A 19,139-nucleotide genomic window follows, 5' to 3' on the forward strand; every position below is an offset into this window, starting at 1 on the left:
AAAGCTCCCTGGAGACCCGCGGGTTTCAAAGGCGATGCCCAAGCTGCCCCTCTCAGCAGCCCCCGCTCAGGAAACCCCAGCAACCAAAACACAACCCGAGCCAAGCCCGTGACCCCAGGAATGCAAAGCCGAGCAGCATGAGGGAAAGTAATCCCACCATTCGCCCCCCAGCGGGAAAAATAATAACAAAATAACAAAACACATGACTTTCTCAACAGGAACCAAGAAGGAATTCAGTAAAATTCATCTCTTCTTGATACGAGCGCTCCTGAATTGGAATGAGAGCTTTCGCCCCATTCTGATAGGAAGTCATGCGCGTAACGCAAACGCCTACGGAGCATGTCTGAGTTTGCACCTGCAAGCTCGTATACCGTCCGCGCACACACACACACGCTCACAGTCCCACGCGTGTGCCCCACGACAGTTATGTCCTTCCAAGTGGGACCAGGTGTTCCAGAGGTCGGCCGGGCCCCGCGTGGGGCTAGGGTGAGGACTTCCCCAGTTCTCCCAGGCCAGTGTCCTGTCTATTCCCCACCCCCGCCTGGCCCCCCCACAGGGTGTGACCCCAGCCAGCAGCAGCATCTCCTGGGTCAAAAGATGTGCCCCAGTGCTGCCTCCTGTCCAAATCTGGACTCACCAGCGCGCCCCCCCCCCCACAGGGGATAACTGACCGAGGAGTTTAGGGCACCTCATCCTAGGGCGGGAACGGCCAAGGGTCAGCGCTGTTACTGCCCCTCACCCCCAGCCAAGGTCATGCACTCGTCAGGACCCTCAACCAAGCAGGACCAGGGTCACAGGGTCCTCTGAGGGCTTCTGGCCAAGCCCAGGTTAAGTCCGCAGTGCTGACCGCTAAACCCAGAGGCCTTGCAGCTGAGCTGTCCCCAAAGCAGCCCCGAGTGTCCCCAGGCCCTGCGCTCTTCTGGAAGAGGGGGCCCCACCTGCTCCCAGGGTTGGGCCTATCCACAACGTGGGGCCCTAGCCCGCCCTTGGTGCCAAGAGATGGTCCCCACCCGAGCCTGTGCTGTCAGGGACGGCAGCCACCTCAGGCTCCAGGCAGCTCCGAGAGAAGGTGTCCCTTGGCGCTGGGAGAGGGGGACAGCGGGCCGGCCCCTCCCTGCGGCACTGACAACGATGTGGGGCTGCAGCCGACAGCTCCGGCCCTCCGCTCCCCCCTCCAGTAGCAGTCCTCCTGTGTTGTCCAGGCCTGTCCCACCATGGCAGCCGGGGCCTTGGGGCGGGTAAGGCGAACGTCCCAGGCGCGCGGGAGCCAGGCAGCATGGTAGGGATTCCTACAGGCCTCCCCAGAATGTGCATTTATCCACGCGTGTACACCCACGTCCGTCCACACCCGTGTATTCCCGTGTGCGTGCACTTAGCCACACTGTGCTACTCCGTGTGAGACGTCATGGTACACGCGAGTGTCTGAAGACCAGGGGCCTGGACCCTGCATCCGTCTGCACAACCCCTACCCGAACTCAGGCGCTGTCGGCAGGGGCCTGGTCCGCGAGCACCTGAGCCCAGCAGGGCCGCCCCTGTGGCCAAGTTGTGCCGTGTCCGGCCGCCCCCCCCCGCCCCAGGTAAAGCCGGAGCCGAGGCCTGGGACTTGAGGGCCGCCGGGTCTCTAGCAACCCACCAGCCTCAGGCACCAGGAAGGTCCCGCTGCACTGTCAGGACAGGTCTTCTCGTCAGGCAAGACACAAGCAGAGGCAGCGTGACCGCAAACCACCGACGCCCCGTTAAAAGGCCCAGGTCCTGGCTGCCCCCAAACCCAGGCTGGGGCCCCAGAATTTACTTGGATGCAGCTCTGGCCCTCCCTGCCTGCAGAGCACCCCACAGTACTCCTCCCGCTGGTTCTCGGGGCGCCTCCCTCCATCCCTTGCCCCCATCTGAAGGGCCAGAGGGATCTGTGCAGGCTGACCAGCGCAGGACCGCCGGCCACCTCCTTCTCAGGGGGCACCTTCTCGTCCTGCCTTTGGACGTCTGACCTGGGCCCAGGGACGAGGAGTCAGGCGTCCAGGGGCACCTTCCTGATCACCCTGCTGCCACCACCCCCCCACTGGCCCTTCCTCTGCACTGCTGTGCGTCCAGTTATCGACAAAAGTGCTCACCGTGGCCCCAGGTCAGAGGACAGCTTGGACCCCCTGGCAGCAGGGTCAGCAGTACCGAGGACCTGGCGAGAGTTCTCACTGCACACATGATGCTGAGATACAACACCCACCCGGCTCGCTGGGGGCCGTGGTGGACAGTGGTGTGGACGGCTCTGCTGAGGAAGCCCAGGCCTTGCCCTGCCCTACTGCAACAGAAACCACCACCCACCCTTGGCCCTCCCCCTTTTCCCGCCTGGAATGTGGACGTGATGGCTGGGGTGCTAGCAGCTGCTTTAGCAACAGAAGGAATAAGAGACCGGGCTGCTGACAGCAACCTGCATCCAGGCTCTCATTCTGGGAGGGGCAACCCACCCCATTTCAACATAATCAGCCCCCACGACTTGGGTTTTCAGTCACAAGCACTACAGCGAACTGGCAGATGACCAGCGCACCCCTCTCCTCAGGCCTCCCACCAGATGGCATCCCCAGGGTGCTCTGCAGTAATGCTGGGTCAGCCCCAAGCCAACCTCCCGTGTGCCTCTCACCCACCCGCCCAGGGCCTCCACCACCAGTCTGTTTGGGACGGGAGTTCAGCCGGCAGGAGCTGACATCTTCCTAACTCACACTTGCCAGTCCCCTCCCCTAGAGACCTCCTGGTGGGGCCCAGGGCGCCCACTGAGTTTACGGGCTGCACACAGCTGTGCCTGCCTGCCCCACCAGAACGAGCTTTCCTGATGTGCTGGGTGTGGTGTGAGGCCCAGCTACAGACTGGGGCAGAAAGGCTGCCTGGGAATGGGGGGGGGGGGGTGCACCCTGCCAGGTGGCAGGCCAGAGGATGGGGCACATTAGCCTGTCGGGTGGGGGGACGTGGGTTGGCCAGCCAGGGCCAGGTCCATCAGACCCAGGGGCGTGCGTCTGCAGGAGGCAGAAGAAAGGCTGTTCACACAGGCGCCCAGAGCCCGGGGGCTGACCAGGATAGATTCTCTAATTACACACCGTGATGTAATTAGAATCTGCTCCCAACTCAGGAGACTGGAGGCTGGAATAATTACCACTGTGCAAGAACCCTGGGCACCAAAGCAGGGAGAACAACACCCCAACCCTGTACTGTGGCTTCAGGCACTGCCCTGAACCTGAACCTGCAGAGGGCAGAGGCCAGGGCATACATGGGGGTCCCGGGGTACCTGGAAGCTCTGCATTCCTGAGGACCTCAGCCTCAGCAGGAAAGGCACCAGATACTCCAGCTCCAGCCCCAGCCCGGGGGCTGGGGGGGGCTCTCCCCTCTCCAGGCTCTTGGGTTCCCCCGCTGCAGAGAAGGTCCTAGCCAGGGCTCAGCAGGCCCAGCCCCCAGGCCCCCTCTTCTGCCAGCAGAGCCCAGGAGAACAGGAAGGGAAAAGGCTTCAGCCTGGCAGGAGGCCCCGCAGCCTCTGTGGCACCAGAGGACGTGTGAATTCAAAGACACGAGTAATCACTGATTTTTTCCCCAGAATCTGAAAAATAACATTTCCCAATCTTAACAAAGCCTTAAGAAACACAAGCCAACATCGGGAACACGTCTATAATTATCACTGTAACCCGTGTTATTTTAACACCTTTAGAAGAAAATGCAATTTATTGAGTCTGTTTGACCTCAAAATAAGGAAGTCGTCCACACAGGCCGAGGGTCTCAGGTCCCGAAGCAGGGGACCAGCTGGCCCGGGAACAGGACATCAGAGAAAGTCCCGGAAGGCTGGCGTCTTGCTATCTCCAGGAGCCGGCTGGCTCTCCCGATATCCTGGAGACATGCAGTGATAGCAGCACCCTGGAGCCCGGGTCATGGGGTGGTGGCCAAGGACCCACAGGGGCCAGGCGGGGGCTGGGCTCCAGCATCTCAGCCCAAGCAGCGGTCACGGGCCGGTGTGACCACCGCCCGAAGAGCATTCCAGGAGCAGTCTGGACGACACCGGACTTCCAAGCAACACGGGACCAACAGGCACGGCTGCCTGTGCCTGACTCACCACCCAGCTGAGGCTGCCCTCACTGATGTCCGTCTCTGCCCAGAACAAGGGCTCTGAAGCAGCAAGGGAGCCCGAGTCCGCGTGAAGGCCGGCACGCTGAGGCTGTGGGGCTGCATGAGGCTCACGCGTCACCATCCGCCTGGCACCAGGGCCAGGCCCCCGTCGACAAAGCTCCATACAGACAGGGTGCAGCCATCATCAGCCCAATGACCCAGACACCTGAGAGAATAACCCAAACATGGGCCAGCCCTGCCAGCCGGCCTCGAACACCTACGGCCTGCAGGCGCACCCAGAACCAGAACGGACCCCGAGGGCTGTGAGTTCATACCGACTCCTTCCTCCCCTCCAGGCGCCTGAGTCCGCACCCCCAGGAACCCTCTCCCCACTGGACACCGCGTGCAGACACGAGGCCACCCCACCTGGGCCCTGGGCTTGGTCACCTGGGCCCACGCAGCCCACTGTTTCCTGCCTCTGGTTCATTCATTCATTCACTGCCACGTGGGGCTGCTGACCCCCCAGCAGCGCAAAGCACACCCTGCCCTCAATCGTTTCCGTCCTAGGGGAAGCAAGCCAGCCTGGAGAACATGTTAACACCGGGCAGGACAAGGGCAGACGTGCCAGAAAGAAGGGCTGGGGTGCCGTCTGGGGGAGCGCAGGAAGGGGTGGGGCACCAGGAGGCCCTCGTCACCACGAGGGGACCCCAGCCCACCACCCAAAGCCCCAGTGCAGTGCTCTGCTGTCCACGACTGCCCCATGCCTTCCAGTCCTTCGCCTGTGTCAACGTCCCACCCCATGAAGCCTCCCAACACCCAGCGCTTTGCCCTGTAGGCGAGTTCACCTCCTCCCCGCCCCACTTGGCGAGTGGTAGCCGACTCTGGATGTGCATCTTCGGTTCACCTGGGGGCTTCCAAGGATCCCGCTGCCCCGACCGCCCCCCAGACCCAGGGCATCGCCCAAGATGCACATCTACGTGGAACCTCAGAACGCAACTGTACCTGGAAATAGGATCTTTGCAATGGAATTAATTAAGGGGAGGTCGTCCTGCAGGAGAGCGGGCCCTGACCCAATGACTCACAGGAGGCAGGGGGAAGGACAGGAGTGATGCAGCCACCAGCCAGGGGACACGAGAGGGGCTGGCAAACAGGACTGCCCCTGTCTGGAGGCCTCCGGAGACGGCATGGGCCTGCCAGCATGACCAGACTCCATGACAGAATGCATTCCCAGTGTTTGAAGTCACCCCGTCTGCTGATCTGTTACCCAAGAAACAAATTCAGTGGGTGCCTCAAGCAAGAGTCCGGCCTGGCCCAGACTTGTGGGGAGAACACGTGGCTGCACGTTTGGGGGATGTCTGTCACACAGGTACCACGGCAGCTGATAACCGATGCACACGTCCACCAAAAGAATGCGACAGCATTTGTACCAACCAGGGGCTCCAGTAGGGAAGAGGAGGAGAGGGGTGTTTCATGGGGAAGGAGGATCCACGTGGGTTGCTGGAGTACTTTTAAAAAGGGGTCTTGAAGATTTCCGGCTGGGGCAGGGGACCTTCAGAGGTGACCCTGCAGGCAGGTGCCAGAGACACAGACCCACGCACCCCTGCACAGCAGGAGTGCACAGGGTTTAAGAGGCACCAACACCAGGAACTGTTCCACTTCACCACGTACACCTGCCACCAAGGCAGCCACGCCCATGGCACACACATCAGAAACCACACACACGCCCACTCAGCGGCAGGCATCCGGCCGCAGCCAGGGGACACCCAGGGGATGGCCTCTCCTATAAGCTGTCACTGGGGCCCGGCACTCTGCTCTGGCTCGGAGGTCCCCACACGTCTGAGGCTTCTCTGGTGACCCTCCTGGGGTGAGATCTGAGGCCTCAAGAGCAGCCCGCCCCTCCCCCGTGCGGCCCCTCCCTCTCCCACAGCACACATGCTCCCGGGCAGCCGGGACACAAGGGGAGCCCAGCTGGCCGGCCAGGGTCACACTGGAGTCGCTGGAGGCCGGGAAGTACATTTTCCCTCCAGATGACACACACCAGCCTTGCACTCAGTCACCAAACTCATTCGGAAAAACATGACGGAGGAACATCAAGGGGCCTGCATCACCTTCCGGGCAGCCTGTACCCCAGTTTCTCCCAGCACTTATTTATTGCAAAAATGAGTTTGTCACAAATACCACTTTGTAAACAACTCATCTCCCTTATCGAGAACTGGTTTCTGTGCTGAGGACAAGAGTGCACACCGTCACTTAGGGGCTGGCAGTCCTGGCGAGACGGCCGTGCTGACCTCCGGCCCAGGGGACTCAGGCTCCCACCTGCAGCCTCGGTGGTCCCATCTGTCCCTTTCTGTGTCCCATTCCTGGGAGGCGGCCACACCGTGTGCTCTTGTGCAGAGAAGGGGCCCAGGATGCCCAATGGGGGCGGGGCATGGGCTCGGATCCCTTCAGCCACCCACGCCCAGATAGCCTTGGTAGATGCTGCCCAGGTGTCCATGAGTCGCGAGCACACCAGCCAGGGCACCAGAGGTCAGGGACATACCTGGAGCTCACGCCGGCTCAGCCACAAAGCCTAGAGTGCCTGGCGCCTGGACACACTGGTACCCACCCCCACACCACAGCCTGTGAAGGGGTGCTCGGTATCCTGGCCCCGGCCCCAAGAGTGATGGGGCGCTCACTGGGTCCAGAGCTGCTGCCGTGGGTGCCCAGGCCTCCGGGCCACGCATCCACCACCACTGACCCCGCAGGACATGGGCGGTGAGTCCCCACACAGCACACACTCCCAACTCCCACTCCCCAGGCAAGCCCAGGCCCTTAGGGTTGAAGTCTATTCCTGCAGTCTGGCCCCCAAGCCCCAGGTTTCTAACAGTAGACACCATCCTGCTCCCGGGTCAGCTGTGTCACTCCAGGACGGGACCAGGCCTGCTCCCAGTCTCTGGACTGCTAGACTACGGCAGCCCGGCTCACCTCAATCACAAGGGCAGGTGGGGAGCAACCTGGGCTCGGAGCCAAAGGGACACACGGTGGGGAGCGGGTTGGGGAGGAGCACAGGGACCACAACCCAAGAAGGGCAGACAGGAGCCCTGGGAACCGGGAGGGCAGCAAGCGCCCACAGAACCCACCATGACCGCGTCTTGGGGTTGCAGAGGAGCTGGGCATCCCCAGAGCCTGCCGCGTGGTGGCCCGCCTAGAGAAACCCAAGAGCAGTCTGGAAGGAAGCCCAGGGGGCCGCGGGGGCACAGAGGAACTGCCCCCCCATCCCAACGCCTCACAGTGGGCTCTCCTGCCAGGCTCAGGGCAAGGACAGCAAGCGGTGGATCCTTGGAGCTCACGGCACGTCTCCAGGCTGCATCAGAGATCAGAGCTGGCTGCCGCCGTCCAGCTGCATCTGCTGGGCCAGCTGCTGCCCGATGGCCAGCAAGGGGCTGGCCCTGTAGGCTGGACTGGCCAGCAGCTCCCGAAACCGAGCCCTTTCTTCCTCCCTGAAAGAAAGGAGATCAGCACAGGTCAGCAAACCCCACAACCCTGTGTAGGGAGGGGTGGGGATGAGCACCAGCACCGCCCCAGCCCGGCCATCCCATCCCTGGGCACCTCAGGGCGGGCTAGCCACTGGAGTGGGCAGGCCAGGGGTTACACAGGGCAGAGCACCTGGGGCCTAAGGGTCACCAGGGGGCAGTGGGCGGGGGCAGTGGCAGTATGGGGGAGGGATGAGGAAGGCAGCAGGGCAGGGAGCGGGCTTAGGAGTGGCCTTGCTGGGTCAGGCCCAGTGGGGATGAGGGGGGCTATGAGAGCTAACAGGCACTTTGGGCAGGAAGGGACTGGCTGCCCTGGGGCCAGCCTCCTCACGATCACACACAGGCTCTGGAGCCACCAGACCCACCCGTGGGTCTGGGGGACTAGCACCCCTGCCCTCCCCCAGGAAGTGGGCTCTGGGCCCCCCATCCCCAACTCTGATGCGGAGCTGCTATTCAAAGCAGGAAGAAGCGGACACACGTGGGGAGGCAGACACGCGGGCTTACGTAAGAGGCGCCCTCCCGCCAGCGCTGCCAAAGCCGAGCGCTGCCGCCCCACGGGCCCGAGACCGGCCCTGCCCGCAACAGGGTGCCCCGGCCACAGAGGGGCAGCGGCTGCCTCTGATGGGAGCTGGAGGGCTTCCTCCCGGGGGAGGACCTGAGCCCCCAGTCCACAGCGGTGGCTGCCACTCTCTGCACGTGGGTGTCTAAGCCCAGCCAGCCCCGGGGGAGCCGGCACTCATGCCGCGCCTCAGAAGCACGGGGGCCAGCTGGACGTTTGCAGGTGCCTTGGCGAGGCGCCCCTGAGGGAGGAAAGCTCGGGACGGCGGTTCCAGGACACGTGCGGGCAGGGCCACGGTGGCACCCGTGGCACCATGCTGGGGAAGGTGCTGCAGCAGGAGCAGCCCTGGCCCAGGGGCGGTGGAGTGGAGCCGAGCCGGTGCTCTGCCCTGTGTGTGCGTGACAGAGGGCAGGGCCGAACCGCGAGGTGCCCGGCTTTCCTGGCTGTTGACAGGGAGACTGAACCCCTGGACCGACTGCCCAAGCCAGGGGTCCACACCCAAGATGCCTGGGAGCGCAGCGGGCTCTGGGCTCCCAGAGTGATCCCCTAAGAGCCGGCATGTCTTGTTCCGGCAGCTTCTTCTCCCCTCGCTGCCTGGGCAAAGGGGCTCCCCGGCCCGGCTACCAACCGGCTGCTTCATGCCCACGAGAGGCGCCACTGGCCAAGCTGTCCGCGGTGCCCGAGTGGACCAGTGCGGGGGGCGCTCGGCCAGAGGCCGGACGGTACTGGGGTGAGGTGGGAGGAAAGGAGGTGGGCGCACTGGAGTCTCATTTTGGTGGCAGGGCCTACTCACAGGAGCTCGAGCCTCTGCGCGGCGCTCATGCGGCTCAACTCGGTGGGCCGGGGCCTGCTGCTCACCCTGCGAGGGACAGAGAAGCAAGTCAGCACAGGCTCCCCTGTGGGGCCCCACGGTAGCCTGGGGAGCTGTCCCCCGGAGGCACGCGCGTCTACACGCCAGCAGCAGGAAGGGCGAGAAAACCAGAGCCCAGGCCAACACCTAAATTTAGCCTCCGGACCAGGAGACCTCATCCTTTATTCATGGTTTCTGTTAAAATATGAATGAAAGACCTGTCTCGTGCGTCCGAGATGGTTCCCACCGCAGCTCTGCTCCTCTCACTGCTGACCCTCCATGTTCACCCCAGAGCAGGCCCCTCGCAGAACTGACTGGCATGCCCAGGACACTGTGCCGGCAGGTCAGGGAGCCTAAGCCCTGGATCTGATCCAACCTCCACACCCCAACACCCCTGCACCCCCATCTATAAACAGGTAAAATTGGGGCGCCTGGGTGGCTCAGTCAGTTAAGCATCATCTGACTCTTGATTTCAGTTCAGGTCATGATCTCAGGGTCGTGAGATCGAGCCCCACGTCAGACTCCGCACTCGGCAGGAAGTCTGCTTGAGATTCCCTCTCTCTTCCCCTCTCTTAAAAAAAATAAATAAATAAAAGATAAAAAAAATAAAAATAAAAACGTAAAATCCACTGAGGCCACCCACGGCCTTCCAGCTCTGATAGCAGTGCCCGTGTAGACGCATCTGAGAGTCCCCTCGGTGCCCAGGGGCCAGGTGCAGTCTCTTGTGGCTTAAACCCCCCAGCACGGTGGGTGGCCAGGGCGTGCACGGAGCCTCAGGGCGTGGCTAGGACCTGGTGAGCAGCTTCCAGGGGGAGGCTCCCGTCCTGTGGGCAAAGGCAGGCTGTCTGGGTGAGCATAGCCAACCCCTCAGTCCTGTCACCTCCGTCTAGACAGGCCCAGGCTTTGACTTCAAGTCTCTCAGGTGGAGAGCCCCTGGAAGGCGGAGACTCACTTGGTTCTGGCTGCAGGCAGAGCAGGGTCAGTGGTGGGCTGAGACCTCCAGCCAGGAACGATGTGCAGCTCAGAGCCCACAGCCCGCTTGCTGCTTAAGTACCGCAGACGTGACCCCAGCCCCAAAAGCCCTGGAGGGAGTGGCTCTGGACACTGGCTGACCGGGGATGAATCTTGGGAAAACCACTGTACCCTGAAGCCTCAGTTTCCCCGTCAAACAGGCAAATGCTTTCCTGGCAAACTTGCATTAGCGGGCCTGCAGTCCAAGAAAGTGAGTGCGCAGGTGCACCCCGGTAACTCCCAGCTTTGTTGCTCTCCTGCAGGCGGTGGGGCCCAGCCCTGTCACTCACCTGCTGATGGGAGTGAGCCCACATGGCATGTCCCAGCCCCAGGGGCCAAGGAAACCAAGTGGGTGTAAGAAACCCCAAACAATACGGACTCTTGTCCAAATCCAGAGCCCCGGTGGGCGAAGCCCTAAAGTCCACCCAGGGCGGCCCAGTGGGTTCCACGGTGCTATTCCCAGCCCACTATTCCCAGCGCCTGCTGGCCTGTAAGATCCGGGAGGGCTGAGCCGGCAGGAAGCACCCCGACCCTGGCTGCCGCCCAGGGGCTCTCCGAGTATCTGTGGCAGCAGCCTCGAGACGTGGCCAAGGTCACCAGGACCACATGAGGTCCAAGGGGTGGCTGGCCTGGTGGCTCAGCTGCACAAAGCTCAGCAGGAAGGACAAGGCGACCTTCGCCTGACGCTCTTCTGCCAAGTTCCTAGAGACTCTAACCTTCCACCGACGAGCAGCATCACTGTGTACAACCGTGCGGTGTTGTGCCCACCCAGACGGCCAGGGACACAGTACGGGAAGGCGTGTTCCGATGGCTCCGAGACCACCGCCCTGTGAGGCCACATCACGGATGTGGGACGAGCTTGGAAAAGGGCCCAGGGCCTTGGTCAGGGTGTCCTGGTAGGTGACTGGAGACCCTTGCACTCAGGTTCAGGTGCCCAGGGCCACAAGGTTTAAACCCCCCAGCACGGTTTAAGCACATCCTGTCCCACCCCAACCCCAGGACATGCCTAGAGGAGGGGGGGACAACACACACTGATTAGCAGAGCCATCTGTACCGTCTGCATGCTTTCAAGAGTCAGCCCCTGGTGTGACCCCCTCCAGCGCAGAAGCCACCTGAAGGGGCTCCCAGTGGCCAGAGCTGGACCAGTCCCAGCAACAGAGTGAAGTCCTGTTGGATCATAGCCCACAGTATAAAATAAATATCCACGAGTCCATACGGACATCCATAAATGATTCACTCATGCGCTGATACGGAAACGGTATTTATCTCCTCCTCCGAAGGAGAATCCCGCAGTGTCTGCTCAGCCGCTCCGTCCTTGGGGAGCGGAGCGCACCTCCCCACTCCTTAGGTGTGGGCTGGGCGTGGCGACTCCCTTCCCCGGGGGACAGGGCAGGAAAGGGAAGGAGCCACGTGGGGTGGGGACACCGGAGACACACACCTCTGCCAGGTGACCACGGCCAACATGAGCAGTGGGACAAGTCATGTTGACGGTAGGCACCTGGGCCGGATGGGATGAGAGGGACACTTCCCTGTGTGGTCTTCCCCCCGACAAACCCTGACCCCAGTCCACTCATGAGAAACCACATCATGCTAATCCCAATGAGGGGCATCCCCCCAAACGCCTGACTGGTCCTCCTCCCAATGAGGGGCATCCCCCAAACGCCTGACTGATCCTCCTCCCAATGAGGGGCATCCCCCAAACACCTGACTGGTCCTCCTCCCAACGAGGGGCATCCCCCAAATGCCTGACTGGTCCTCCTACCAACAAGGGGTATCCCCCCAAACGCCTGACCGGTCCTCCTCCAAACAAGTGGCATCCCCCAAACGCCTGACTGGTCCTCCTCCCAATGAGAGGCATCCCCCCAAATGCCTGACTGCTCCTCCTCCCAATGGTCAGGGTCATCAGAGAAACTGTCATGGCCAAGAGAAGATGTAAAGGGACATGATCAGTGTCACGTGGTATCCTCACGGTGTCCCCACCCCACGTGGCTCCTTCCCTTTCCTGCCCTGTCCCCTGGGGAAGGGAGTCGCCACGCCCAGCCCACACCTAAGGGATCCTGGGACAGAAGGGGGATGTTAGGGGAAACTGAGGAAATCTGAATAACCCAGGGACTTTATTCAATCACTATTATTTACATATCAATACTGATTCCTTACGGGCCCTGGGGGCCCCACGTTGACAGGGGGAGCTGGATGTGAAGGACGTGGGAACTCTCAGTATCCTCTCATCGCTTTCTGTAAATCTAAAACTGTTCTAAAATAACATTTATTCAAACAAACAGCTCCCCAGTGCCAGACGCACTTGAGGAGGGACGGTGACCCCCCGTCCCTAGGAGACCAGCTAGGTGACGGTGACCGCCCAGCTAGGAGACCAGCTGGGAACCTTCCCGCACCCAGAGAGCCGGAAGCAACCTCAGCTACAGCCCAGCTCAGCAGCCCAGGCCACCCGAGGCCACACACATTCCTCCTCAGACTGCCAACCGGGTGTTTACGCAGCAATTCCCCCCTCAGGGAGCCCTGAGCACATTTTTCAGATGAGAAAACTGAAAGCGGGGAAGGACACTTGACGGGGGTCACATTTTTTATCAAGGATCGGGGGGGAATTTGCATCTCAGGCTCTGGCTCGATCACCAATCTCAACTGTGAAGGCCACTCCTTGATTCTTTGTCCAGACCAAAGGCTCTGGGTGCTCCCACCTGGAGAGCTGGCCTGGGATGTTCTGGCTCTGCAGCCAAGTGGCCCTGAGCAGGTCGCTGGACACCCCCAACCTCCAAGCTGATGAAGGGGCACAGGGAGCGTCAGCAGAGGGACTGGCTTCTCTAGAGCACGCATGTCCCAGGGAGGCAGGAAGGGCTACAAGAACGTGTACTTCTGGGAGAGGGTGCTGAAGGCAGCAGGTACGGTGGCAGGCCGTGTCCCTGGGGGGTGAAGCCCGGCGGCTGGAAGGACCCACCACACCGCAGCCCCCCTGGCTAAGCTGCTCCGAGGCCCACTCTGGAGAGGACCAACAGGTGCCCCTCGTCAACATGCTGGACAGGCCATTTGCCTGCACAGGCCCCAGCGAGGGAGTCAGCACACCACCTGCCTACCTCAAGGCTTGGACCACGGAAGCAAGGGTTTCTGCATCAACAAGGAGGTCGGGGACCTCTGCGGCCTTTGCCTGCCCCCCTCCCCTCCCCTGCTGGTTCCTCTCGGGGCTCCAGACACAGGTCAGCAGCTGCCACTCTGGAAGAGCCGGCCCTTTCCTGGCCTCCCATTCCCAAGGCAGCCACAGACGGACACTCACCCTCTGGCACGTGGCCGCCGACCACCAGCCTCCAGCTCCAGCAGCTCGGGGAGGGCGTCTCTCAGGGGCTGCAGGTCCCCCACCACCACTGTGGCCCTCCGTCTCCGCTCTGCCTTGCGCTTCTGCTCGGCCAGCTTTATGGTTTCGATTTCTGAGGGTGGGTAGGGGAGGGTGGGCGTGGGGGGGAGGACAATGGGTTAGTGAGAGGAGCAGAGAGCAAGGGATGAGCACACAAGCAACCAGCTTCCTTCCTGAGCAGGGCCGGCAGGTGGCACCTACATTCGCCCTGGGAACCCGGGAGGCAGGCCGGCACCCTAATCGCGGGATGCCGAGACTGAGCTGCAGGCGCTGAGGCTTTCTCTTTCTGAAAAGGGACGCTGGCTCGGGGGCCTGTGCACGTGGAGGGCGCGGGCTGCGCAGTCAGTGGGCAAGGGGAGAACGATGTAAACGGTGAGTCACTGAGCGGCAGGGTCATGCTCTCCTGTGCTCCCCAAGTTCCACCTGAGATGCACCAGGAGGGAGAAAGTGGGCCCCCACATACAGCAGTTGATCATGGGGCTCCCAGAAAGCTCTGCACAGTGGTCCAGGCCTCGGAAGGGGCAGCACAGCCACTGGGAAGGGGGCACAGGGGTAGGCCGGGGGCCAGCGCGGCTGAGAGGAGCACAGGGAGCTGGAGGATGAGGGACGGGGGCACGACCTGCGTGGGGGGCACGGCCTTGGGAATTGTTAAGATTTATTTATTCATGTGAGAGCACGTGGGCGCGAGTGGGGGCGCAGCAGAGGAAGAGAGAGTCTCAGGCAGATTCCCCACTGAGCAAGGAGCCCGACACAGGGCCCGATCCCAGGATTCTGAGACCATGACCTGAGCCAAAATTGAAAGGCAGACACTTAAATGACGGAGCCTCCCAGGCGACCCAAAGCCTGGGGATCTGATTTTCACTTAGAAATGTTTTTATTTCACAGTTGTTAATAAAATATGTATTTAAATGCAGTATTTCCAGTGTAGCTGGTGGGCAACGCCAGCTCAGCTCTTACCCGGGGAGACAGCGGGCGGGCCCAGGGCCCGTTGTACGTGAAAGACGCGCAGACTCCACGCTCACAGATTTTGTTCCTTTGCTCGGTCAGGCTCTCACTGAAAAGCTGGGACAGGACAGCGGCTGTGGGACGACCAGACCTGAGCCCATCCTGCCCCACTGGAACGGCCAGCCACACGAGGAATCACACCTCAAAGGCTGCGACACGCCGCTTTCCTGACACAGCGCCCGGTGGGTCCACAGCCAGAGGCGCCACCAGCCAGCGGCCTGCACGTGGCAGGTACGGGACCCCTGACTCCGCGAGCTGGGTCCTTCAGAATGCTGTGGCCGTCCATCACCCCGCAGAAGGGCAGTGACCACAGGCACAGGACAGGCCAGGAGGGGAACCCCACACCAAGCCCCAGGAAGCACACGTGAAAGGGGAGTCATACGTGGTGACCCCAACAGGCATTTTCAAGAGGGGAGTTTCCAGAAACTGCAACTATTCACCTACCGGGGAGAAGCACCGAGGAAGGCTTCCCAGAGGCAAGAGCCGCTCAACAAGCCTGCAGTGCTAGGCCAGGGCCACCCACCCAAACCCCTCGGCTGCCCAGGGCAAGCTCTGAAAAGCCCACCCTGTGTGGCCCAAAGTCAGGGACACCCATGCTGCCCCCAACCACAGCCCCTAAGAGAGTCCCAGAGGGCCCCTGGGGAGTGAGGTTGCCCCCCTTGCCCCAAAGAGTGGAGCTCAAGGGGACGAGGACAGCTCCACTCGTCAGCTCCTTGTGCGTGGAGCAAGCCTTCAAGGCTCTGGATTATCAGGACTTAGAAGGGGACAATTCAGTGCTCTCCCTCCTGCCAATAAGAGGATCAACAACTTACTGAGCATCTCCTCAAACCAGATGCCTCTTCCCTGAGAGCCGAGCATCCTGGGAGGGCGGCAAAGGCCAGGGCAGGTGCTCTGAGACCCCTGCCCCTTCAGTGGCCAGCAGACCGGCACTGGGACCAAGCACAGCAAAGCACAGGCTCCTGGGAGACACAGGAACACGGCCACACAAATGTCCGCAAATCCAAGCTGGAAGTGCTTTAAGTTAGTAACACATGCCACCTAGCGGGAGTGTAACCGAGGCACGTGAGGACAGTTCAACGTGGGGACATCTGCCAGGCACCCCATTGGGGGTCTGTTTAAACACAAAGGCCACCATGGCCACAAGAAGTGCCAAACGGAACACCACAGAATTCACTATCCACTCACCGTAAAAATGACAACACAGCCATGAATGGAGGCCAATTCCTTAATGTGACAAGAGATTATCTACCAGAAACATCATGTTCTCTAGCAAAACATCACAAGACCCCACAGCAACCCAGGGAGGGCAGACGGTGCTGGGCTGGTGACCCTGAGAACCCGCAAAGCTCACACAGCCTCAAACTTCAACAGGATTTTCACCTGAACCTGTGAAGCTAATTCCAAGTTCTACTTTGAAAAAAAGACTCAACGTGTAAGAGTAACCACCAGAACATGTTTAAGAGAACACGCAACAAGGAAGTGGGCCTACTGGACGCTGAAGCAAATAAGGAAGTGACAGAAATCCCAACAGGGCAGCGTCCCGGGCAGGTGTGGAGGGCAGGCTCCCAACATCCTTCTGGGGAGAGGGGCTCCCTGCTGCCTGCCCTAAAAGCGAAGAATTAAACACCACAAATACAACAAATAGCAATCAAAAGCCACAAAACGCAGGCGTGCATGCACGCACACACGCACACCATGAGTTTCTAAAGCTCCACATCCCCAGGAGAAAGGGGAAAGGTCTGCAAGTTCAATCCTGCACAAGCAACCAGCTTGCTAGTGAACAGAGTCTTCAGCTCTGTCCGTCTTACCTAAATAGGTTTATAACTTTTTTTACGTGGGACTGAAACATTAACATGTCCTCAGATTTGGGTGCCTTTCATTCCAGCCTGGAGAGTTGGGGGGACATGCGAACAGTGAATTTAAAGTGGTGTAGTTCTGTGCCACTGGGCTCAGCACGGGGGCTCCAGGCTGGCCACCCTCCGCAGAGGACAACTGCGCCGTCACCACGGGCCCCACCCACTCTCCCCTTTCTGCCCCAGAGCCACTCCAAAGCCTTCTAGCCAGAGACAGGGGCTCAGGGGGAGGGGGTGCCCACCTGGAGTGTCCTCTGAGGCCAGGACCCTGCTACACCGTCTTCTGGCAATGAAGTCTCCCTTCTACCCTCCAGGCCAGATAGAGGTAGGGGGCCTCCCCTCCACATCCTTGTACCTGGGCTGGAAATCACCCCCTTCATCGACTCCTCTCCAGGTAAACCTTTCTTGGGGTGCTAGGACCAGACAGACCACACACCGATGTTTCTCCCCGGGGAGAATCTCATGGCCAGCCCACTTGTAAGCAAGGGGAGGGGCAGTGAAAGGTCCCTTCTACCAACTGTGTGTTCTAGAGCAACAGATTCTGAGCATTTTGGGGGCGGGGAGGCTCCTCCTGCCCCTACCACTCCCCCTCCCCTGGCTCTGGAAGTTTCCCAGGGACTGACACTCCTTCATTCTAAATGGCTTAATTTAAAACTAGCTTGAGGTGTAACCAAGAAAGCATTCCACATGCTAATTGGGCCTCCAACAACAACTTCACCGGCTACCTGGGATGCTGACCGTGGGAGGGTCTTAAGGGCTGGGTTCCCTGAAGGCCAGTCCACATCCCGCTGACAGAAGTCAGGAGGAGGGGGCAAGGCATGTGCCCCCGTCACTGTCCTTACTTCCGTGCCCACATCTGCCCATTGATGAGAAGCCTAAGGGAAGTTCCTCAGAAACGGGGCCTGAAGCGGAGAGCACGTGACGGCTCCTGGTGATGTGCACTGGTGCCGCTGGGTCCCAACCCCTGGCCCCGGGCTGGGAACCCTTCGCACCCCTTCCATCACCGCCCACCAGAGGCTCGAGGCCCTGCCCAACGACAAGAAGACATGAAAACATGAGCTTGGAGAGGAAGATGAAACTGTATCCATTTTAGGTGGCGTGATTTTTTATGTAGAAAGTTCTGAAGAATCTACAGAGTAACTATCAGAATACATGATTTTAGCGCTGTCAAAGGATACAGTATTCTTAAAAATCCATCCTTTATAAACTACTAGAAAAACGAAGCTTTCGAGAATCTCACTTATAACAGCTCCAAAAACTATGAAACTATTAGCAATAGGCGTAACAAAAACAAAAAACCCATGGAAGACCTCTACTCTGAAAACTATACAATGCTGACAAGAGAAATTAAAGAAAATCCACATAAAATGGAGAAATATACCGTATTCATGGACTTGAAGATTCAATACTGTTAACACGGCAATTTTCCCCAAACTGATCACTCAAGGCAACCGCAGTCGTAAGCCTGCCAAGGTTCCGTTGGTGGGAGCGGGCCTCTGGTAAAACCTACACGGAAGCGCCACGGACGTGGCCTTCCCACAGAAGAACCGAGGAGGGGAGGGCGCCCGCTGTGTACCACGGCCTCCTCCGGAGCTGCCGGCACGTGTGAGGACAGTTACAGCAGCCAACAGAAGACGCCCCCAAACAGAACCACACTCAGGAGGCCGTGCGATGTTTCGCCAAGACACCGCAACAAGCAAACGAGGGGAGAAAAGTCTTTAGGACAAACAGTGCCGGAGTAAGCGAACATCCACCCTGAGGGGGAAAGAGCCTCAGCCAGGACCACAAGCCACCGACAAAGACCAACCAAGACGGACCAGAAACCTAACTGACCTAACCACACAGCTCTTAGAAAAGCAGAACAGCACCTTGAGGACTTGAGATGGGGCAAAGTTTTCCTAGACAAGACATAAACGTGTACAAAATAACCATATAAAAAAAGATAAATCGGATGCCTCAAAATCAAACTTCTGCTCGTCAAAAACACATTGTTCAGAAAATGAACAGGCAAGTCACGGTCTGGAAGAAAATGTGCAAGCACGCACGTGACACAGGGCTGGCCTCCGGGACGTCAGAACCATTCTTGGAGCGAGGTTAACGGAAAGGCAGGGCCCCCGCGAAACCACACCCAACTGGGGCACACACACCGTGCTCGGCGGTGGTTGAGAGCCGACGCCACGGGGACCTGCCGACGCCCTGCCCTGCGGGGAGCCGTGGCTGGTGGTAGTGTGAACACAGGACCACTCTAGGGAAACGTCTGGCAGCTGCTTATAAAACTAAACATGAACCTGCCCTATGACCCAGCGCTCCACTCCCAACCATTCCTCCAAAATGACGACATTCTCCACAAAAAGACCTGAAGAGAATGTTTGTAGCAGCCTTTCTCATAGTAGCTAGAAAGAGAAAAAAGACCAGGTGTCCATCAATAGGAAAGGGGGTAGCAGTCGGTCTGTCCACATAAACCCTTCTCAGCGAGAGAAGGGCCCGGGCCACAGCGACACACACAGGGCAGACTTTCAGACTTCCTGCGAAGCAAAGAAATCCAGACACAAACAGAACACATCCTACACGATTCCACTCATAAGACGTCTAGAGCAGTAAAATCTAAACTGTGACTCTGAGGGGAGGAAACAGTGGCCGCGCCTCGGTGCTGGGGCTACTCCGTCCCTCCCAGGGACTCTGGTCGCCCCTGTGTGCAACGGCACCCAGACTGGTACATCGTAGGCCGGCCTTACCTCAAAACGAAGGAGAACCATCTGCAGATGCCGAACTGCAGCAGAATCGTTTGGGAGAAAGCGTCCTGACGTCTGCCACTCACTCGGCAATGGGTGGATGGAACACAGGGTGGTGGACAGACGGACAGGAATGGACAGAGGAACAGATGTGGTAAACAACAGTGTCCACATCA

The 19,139-nt window shown here is 59.9% G+C and overlaps 1 protein-coding gene across 2 annotated transcripts in view; it reads right to left on the reverse strand.

Moving 5' to 3' along the window:
* Positions 1-3,576: 3,576 nt before the first annotated feature.
* The window catches only part of FAM207A (family with sequence similarity 207 member A), a 36,126-nt gene continuing 20,563 nt past the window's right edge, over positions 3,577-19,139 (reverse strand). For both annotated transcript variants that reach the window (XM_035030040.1, XM_035030041.1), the window contains exons 4-6: positions 13,296-13,446; positions 8,942-9,007; positions 3,577-7,556 (exon numbers count right to left, since the gene is read on the reverse strand). In XM_035030040.1, the coding sequence (XP_034885931.1) occupies positions 7,433-7,556; positions 8,942-9,007; positions 13,296-13,446 (341 nt within the window). In that variant the 3' untranslated portion in view covers positions 3,577-7,432. The remainder of the gene's footprint in view (positions 7,557-8,941; positions 9,008-13,295; positions 13,447-19,139) is intronic.

Source organism: Mirounga leonina, unplaced genomic scaffold (genome assembly GCF_011800145.1).
Source record: "Mirounga leonina isolate KUSES-001 unplaced genomic scaffold, KU_Mleo_1.0 Mir_353, whole genome shotgun sequence".
In the NCBI taxonomy this organism is placed as follows: Eukaryota; Metazoa; Chordata; class Mammalia; order Carnivora; family Phocidae; genus Mirounga; species Mirounga leonina.